The sequence below is a fragment of the Lolium perenne genome, chromosome 2 (genome assembly GCF_019359855.2).
Source record: "Lolium perenne isolate Kyuss_39 chromosome 2, Kyuss_2.0, whole genome shotgun sequence".
Classification (NCBI taxonomy): Eukaryota; Viridiplantae; Streptophyta; class Magnoliopsida; order Poales; family Poaceae; genus Lolium; species Lolium perenne.
The window spans coordinates 218623636-218630265 of record NC_067245.2 but is presented as its reverse complement, the minus strand read 5'-3'; the positions used below and the strand labels follow the sequence as shown (position 1 = coordinate 218630265).

At 44.3% G+C, this 6630-nt stretch overlaps 1 protein-coding gene across 1 annotated transcript; it reads right to left on the bottom strand.

The window, feature by feature from the left end:
* Positions 1–526: 526 nt before the first annotated feature.
* On the bottom strand, positions 527–5739 carry LOC127334899 (ultraviolet-B receptor UVR8). Its single transcript, XM_051361448.2, has 11 exons — positions 5421–5739; positions 4907–5240; positions 4659–4740; positions 3927–4082; positions 3211–3384; positions 2755–2826; positions 1661–1732; positions 1415–1533; positions 1226–1311; positions 1075–1127; positions 527–921 (listed from the first exon to the last, which is right to left on the bottom strand). Exons 1-11 carry the CDS (start codon positions 5500–5502, stop codon positions 835–837), a joined length of 1317 nt encoding a protein of 438 aa, XP_051217408.1. The 5' UTR covers positions 5503–5739; the 3' UTR covers positions 527–834.
* Positions 5740–6630: the final 891 nt, after the last annotated feature.

Here is a 6630-nt window from a genome sequence, read left to right as displayed (position 1 = left end):
CATACCCAACACTGTAGGAATGACAGCATAAACATTGGTAAGCTAGTTAAAACTGAATTGATAATGACTAACCTATCACCATAGGATAGTAATTTTCCTTTCCAATATCCCAACTTGCTCTCAAATCGGGTTCCACCGAATACCAATCAGAATTCCCGAGCTTTCTATAATAAATTGGAATACCCAAGTATCTAAAGGGAGTGAACCAGCATCACATCCAAAGATCTGTCTATACTAGTCCTCATCCTTGGCCTTTCCAAAACAAAAAAATATCACTATAGCTTCGCAGTTTGTGCACGGCTTGGGTTTAGATCAGGTATAGACCAAATACCTAGTATCGCGAAAGCGCCTTCTCGCCGACAAGTACAACCATTCAGCCGGTCGATAGAAGCCCCCGTGAGATTCCAGTGTCATTGGCCATGCATAACAAGACATGAGTAGTCAAACATATTCTGATATTCAGTATCTCTTCCCCCAGAAATATGTTGGTTGCAGACAACGCAATCAATCAAAAACTAAAGAGAGATAAGAACAAATCACTTATTGATTGCACCGACCAAGCAAAGTTTCAGATGCAGCTATCCACACATTCAGAACACAGGTCCAGGTTGATTCTGCTAGCCACCTCTAAGAGGTGCATTATACATCGTTGCCCCCGAGACACATCATCAACAGGAAGCCAGGAGGTCCCTTTTCCCGGAAGAGCACTTCAGCGGAATACTACGCACAAAAATTGGACACCACTAGATGGAACTGGTGAACCAACGCACAAAGGCTTTTCGATAGCGGTACTAGGGTTAACTTAAAGAGGTACATAGATGATAGGTCGTCGAACTAGGATGACACACGCATTCTCTTTACATCATTCTCGGGTACGCTTGCATCCGCACCGTTGCCGCTGGCTTCGCCCGGCTTTGGAACCTACAAAATTGACACGAAGCAATCTTCAGTGACAGTCCTACGTTCTACCAGATGATCTACCTCTATAAGAGTTTGTCGGTTGACTGTTTGTAGAAGAATATCAATTTTCTTAAAAGGAGAAAGAGAGTCCATATATAGTACGCATGAGCTCACCTTCTCATCAGGAACAAGAGCATATCTTTCCGAGGGGGAGACCCAAACTTTGGCTGAAAACATCACGAAGCACCATTAGTAGTCTGTCTGAAAGGGTGCATCTGCTAGTATATGCAGGCATGCAGAGAAGAGAGACAGCGTCGCTACCAACCTGAAAATGGAACAGCTGTTGAAGACTCCAACTTCTTGCAACCAGAACCGTCCGGGCTTAAGGCATCAATCAGCTTCGGAGTATTCCTTCAGGATGGTACAAGATGATATTTGTTAGTTCACATTATTAGAGGTGATTAAGGCTACAAGTGCTTCACTTGGGAAAATAAATACATTCCACAGGAACCACCTGTCAACTATTTCACCATGACCAAGTTGTCCACTAGTACCCCTTCCCCATGCGAAAACATTTTTCTTTTCTGTAAAAGCAAGAGTATGCCTCCATCCGCAAGCAACTTGGGCAACTTTCTGCAGTACCATCGCAAGAAACAGCAATTGGATATTATATCCACAAGAATCAAGAACCAGCTTTGGGTATAAATATGTTGGTTATGACTTCTATGGTTCATTTAGCCCTCCCAGAAACATGGCATACCTGTTCATCTGGAAAATTAATCTCCACTGGGGAACAGTGATCCTCAATATCGCCAGCACCAACTTGTCCAAACTGCAGATGAAAATATGAGACAATCAGTGAAAACAACGATACAACACCTGGACAAGTAAAATACACCTGAAGCATACTACGTGAAGCATGATACATCTAGGCGTTCCGCAAATAGCATCAGTTTTAAGAAAGGTATAGCTGGAATTCAAGCCAAGTCAGCATGCAAGTTTCATTGCAAAAAAAGAAGTAACTGGATCGCAGAATATCACTACACCACTGGCTGTAGAATTGTGACAAACTTATCAGATGACCACAGGGACAATCAAATGGCTCAAATCTGTGGATTTTTCAGAATTCTATGCATTACGGATAGTCACTATCATTAGTAAGGTATATGTATGGTATAACCGGATCCTATATGTACTATGTCTCAAGGCTATATCAAACCATGAAAACAAGCATTTGAAAGGAATAAATGTATCATATGTGAAGTGGAGGAACTTGAGCGAACAGTGATTGATTATCCAAGAGATTCATCATGCGCATAGAAAAAAAATTATAAATCACATTCCAAAAACTCGACTGGTCAAGTTGAAAACAATAAAAAGTTTATCTTGTTTTTTCTGTGTAAAGGAACCATCCTGACACGACGCTAGCAACCAAATGCATACACAAAATTTGTTTACTGCTCGCCTCCAAATTAGAGATCACATTACGAATAGCCTTATCTTCCAGAACTTGGCACCAACCTTTGATGGCTGGAAATTAGAACTCAAGCAAGAAATTTGCATGGTTATACACTAGGCAAAGAACAAAAACTAGCCCTCTTTCTGAGTGGTCACAATCCTTGATGTAATTATCTAAGTTTCATCTTTTGGGGGCTTCTGCCCTGTACATATAATATCTCTTATTGTTTAAAATACTATCGGTAGGATCCTTCCTAGTTCCTACTGTCCTCTCTGAAGTAAAATGGCTTTTTGGAATCATGAATAAAACTATGCAACAAAAGATTTGGTTGGTAGTTTTAGTAAGATACCAGAAATGGGGTACAAAAAGAAAGATGCACATAGATAAATGGTGACCTTGTTCCATCCCCATCCATAAAGCTTTCCATCTGATGTAAGTGCCATTGTATGCCTCCATCCACCTGAAATCTAAATCAGCAGAGTGCAAGTATATAAAAGTTATAAACCTTCTTCCTGAATCTCAATAGAAATCAACACATTTGCACTGAAAATATGCAAAAAGAGAACTTGATAGCTCTCGAACGTTAGTCTTCCACGAGGAACTTTTTAGGGATGAATAGCATATAACAGGTTCCAAGTTCTTTACAAGACTACAACAGTTAAACCAAATTGCATAGCCCTACGGGCTAACAAGTGCATATTAGCATATGCATTGCAGTTGCAGATCGTAATCCAACAAAATAAACACAGAAAACTAAGTAAATATTTGAATAATTTGTCAGTATTCCATGGCAAGGATTGAGAAAATGCTATGTAACTTCTTTTAAGAATGTTGTTGGTATTAGCTAATACCTGGGATGTAGAGCTATCTTTTAAGGCATCTACTTTGTGTGGAACTAAATGATCTTCAAAATCACCATGTCCTAGTTGACCATATTTGCTCCAACCATAAGTGTACAAACTGCCAGAGGAGGAAACAGTAATGGTATGACGCCATCCACATGCAACAAGCACCATCTTCTCTTCCTACAAGAGAGCAAATAATAAGAACATAGACAAACCATGAAAGAGAACACAAACATAGAACATAAAATAAACAGACAAATAGTAAGAACAAACAGAAAAGGGAAAACTAGTGCGTTCCATAGCCGGAACTGTAAAAGACAATACATGTGTGTAAATTTCAAAGAGCACAGTAACCTGCAGGATGACTGGAAAACCATATGTAAGCTTCCACTAAATGTCCCAACGAACTATTTGTATTCTAGAAGTCCATCTAGACAAAAGATTCTTCTGAAAGTGTTCCTGTTTAGAACTATTAAATGTGATATGTGGATGCTAATTCTTCAGGCTCAAAGCCAATTCTAATTTTAGAGATGTATCCTTCAGTTCAACATCAGCGCTATGATAACACTAACATGGATATGGTGGCTGGTTGACAATACAACTCCAGAACACAGATAGAGATGGCAAGATCTATTTCCATTCATTAACTGTTGAAGGCAATAGTGGGAGTTTATCTGTGGATCTCAATCTTCAAAAAGTGATTCCAACTATATATCACTTACCTCTACCAAAGATACTTTTTCAGGAACATATCGGTCATTGCGATCACCAAGACCCAAGTTTCCATATCGACCCCAGCCCCATCCATAGATGTCGCCATCTTCAGTTACTGCAGCGGTATGCTCAGCACCAGCAGCAATCATCTTCACGCAAATACCCTACACAATTTTTGGACCATTAGCTCTTAATAGCCGCACACATCATGTAAATAGGCGGGTCAGGATGTCCACATTGTCATTACATACTTGGAACTTGTGAAAATACATTTTCTCATGTAATAGGCGAATACTTGAAGGTTATTTTTTTATCAGTAATGAGGTGTCACTTGCTGCTGTTTACATCAGATAGTGGTACCTAAGCATAAATGGTGGAATGACCACTCCAATAACATGAGAGGACCGAAACCTACAATGCATAATCTGACAATCTATTCATTGTAAGGTACAGGGATGTTATTGGTTAAGACTTGCACTAGGCTATATACAGTATGCTACAAATCATAGCAGCAATTTTCCTGTGGCACGGACAAATGCTTGTAGCTGCAGAATCAATCAAAGATTCTTACAGTTACAGCAACAGAATCAAAGATTCTTACAGTTACAGCAACAGAATCAATCAAAGATTCTTGTCACGGACAAATGCCAAAGAACGAAAGCTGGAACAAAAAAAGCTTCTTGTGGCATGTAGCTGCGTCTATTATCTAAAAATGGTAGTGTATAAGAATAAGACTTTACCTCAAAAGCTTGTATCTTTTGTGGGAGCAGCGAATCTTCAGTAGTTCCAAGACCGAGCTGACCGTTTTGGTTACGCCCCCAACTGAAACAAACATGTATCAGAAGTTCAGAACAAACAATAGTTGCAGTCGGAACTGTTCAACAGCAATGCAAATGCTGCGATCTGAGGAGCTGATCCCACGAGGCACCAATAGTGAAATACACGGAACTAGTATGCGCAAGTACGAAGCTGTTGACAGCCGCCTTACCTCTGCACTTCACCGTCCATGGTGACTGCCAGGCAATGGCTGTCCCCGCATGCGAGCTGCTTGATCTGTATCCCCTGCAGCGCCTTGACCGGCTGCGGCGTGAAGACGTCGCTGGAGTTGCCGTGGCCGAGCCTCCCGAAATCGCCCCATCCCCAGCTGTAGACCTGCTGCTCCTCCTCGGAGTATGCGGTGGTGTGGTCGGCCCCGCAGATGACGGAGGTGATCCCGGGCGCGTCGAAGCCGCTGATGACGGTGGGCACGAGGCGGTCCTCGGCGTCCCCGTGGCCGAGCTGCCCGTCCTCGCCCCTGCCCCAGGAGCACAGCACATTGCCCGCTGCAGCGAAAACAGCGCCCGTCAGTCGGTGAGCAGAGCAGCGGCACGATCCACACTACGGTTCGTCCCCGAAACACAGGCCGCTCGACGAAATGCTCGCCCCACCCCAAGAACAAGAAAAGGAAAAGAAAAGGAAAGGAAAGGAAAGGAAAGAAAAGAAAAAGCGTGCGATTGGCTCACCGAGGAGGGCGACGGAGTGGCTGGCGCCGGCGGAGACGAGCACGACGGCCGGCGGCGCTTCGTGGGCGGCCGCTTCGTCCATCTACCTACCTTGTCCGCCGATCCGGGCTCTGGCAGTGAACTGAGCTGGACCGGCGGCGGGATGAAAATATCTGGCCGCGCGGGCGCCAATAATTAGATGAGGTGATAATTACACCGAGCGGCGCGATGTATGGCGACGGCGAGGGAGGGAGGGCAGGGGCAGAATGCGCGGCCGAGAGGCGGGGTTTTAAGCGGGCTGGGGGCCGGAGGCGGCCGCGATAGGATGGGCGACCTGCCGGTATTAACTCGCTAGCGTACAAACCCCATGTGGCAGTGAATGAGTGAGTGGTGAGAGCTCGAGGCGGGGCCTCCAGCGATTAAGGTCGGGACGGGGAGGTGGACGACGACCTCGGCCTTGCTCCGGCGGGACAATGGGACCTGGCGTTTTCCGGACCCACGTTGCAGTGGCAGGTAGGTAGTGAAGCGGAGTTGAGGTTTCGGAGACGGGGACGACGAGCTAGGAGGGCCACTCGTTGGGGCATGCGGAGTGAAGAGGACGAGAGCGCGCGACGTCGCCTTCTCCGGCTTATCTGAATTTTAAACTCCCTTCAGATGCTGCGCACCAATTATCAACTTTTTATGGCTGCTTCCGTGTCAGATCAGTTGCTGCCGGTGGAAGGAAGAAGCTGGATATTCCGTCTGGATCTTCGCTGGGAGAAAGAGTGAAATAGCGTGACAAGGATTGCCGGCATGACAAAGCACTAGCCAAACGTGGTAAACCGTCCTGATAAGATGTCAGAGTTATACAGGCGGGCCCTCACTATGGGCTTTTTTTTTTTGCAAAAATTACATCGATCTATTAATAATTATCAATAGTAGATATAAAAATTCTAAAAGTAACAAAAAATATAAATAGGTCATTGGACCACCTAGCGACGATTATAAACACTAGCGCGAGTCGAATGCACACTAAAAGTACCGTGCATTTACGTGAAAGCAACACGAAAAACGAAAATAGGTAGATTTCATTTCACTAAAAATAGATATGCTAAATTACATGGTATTTGAACCGAAATTACAACAGATGTATCTACTCACCATCCACTTCCCTACGACAGTGTGTCTACTCCTCGGCGTCGTCCGCCCTAGAGTGGCCGGAGGCGCCAGCCTCATCGAGATGTGGTTCCAC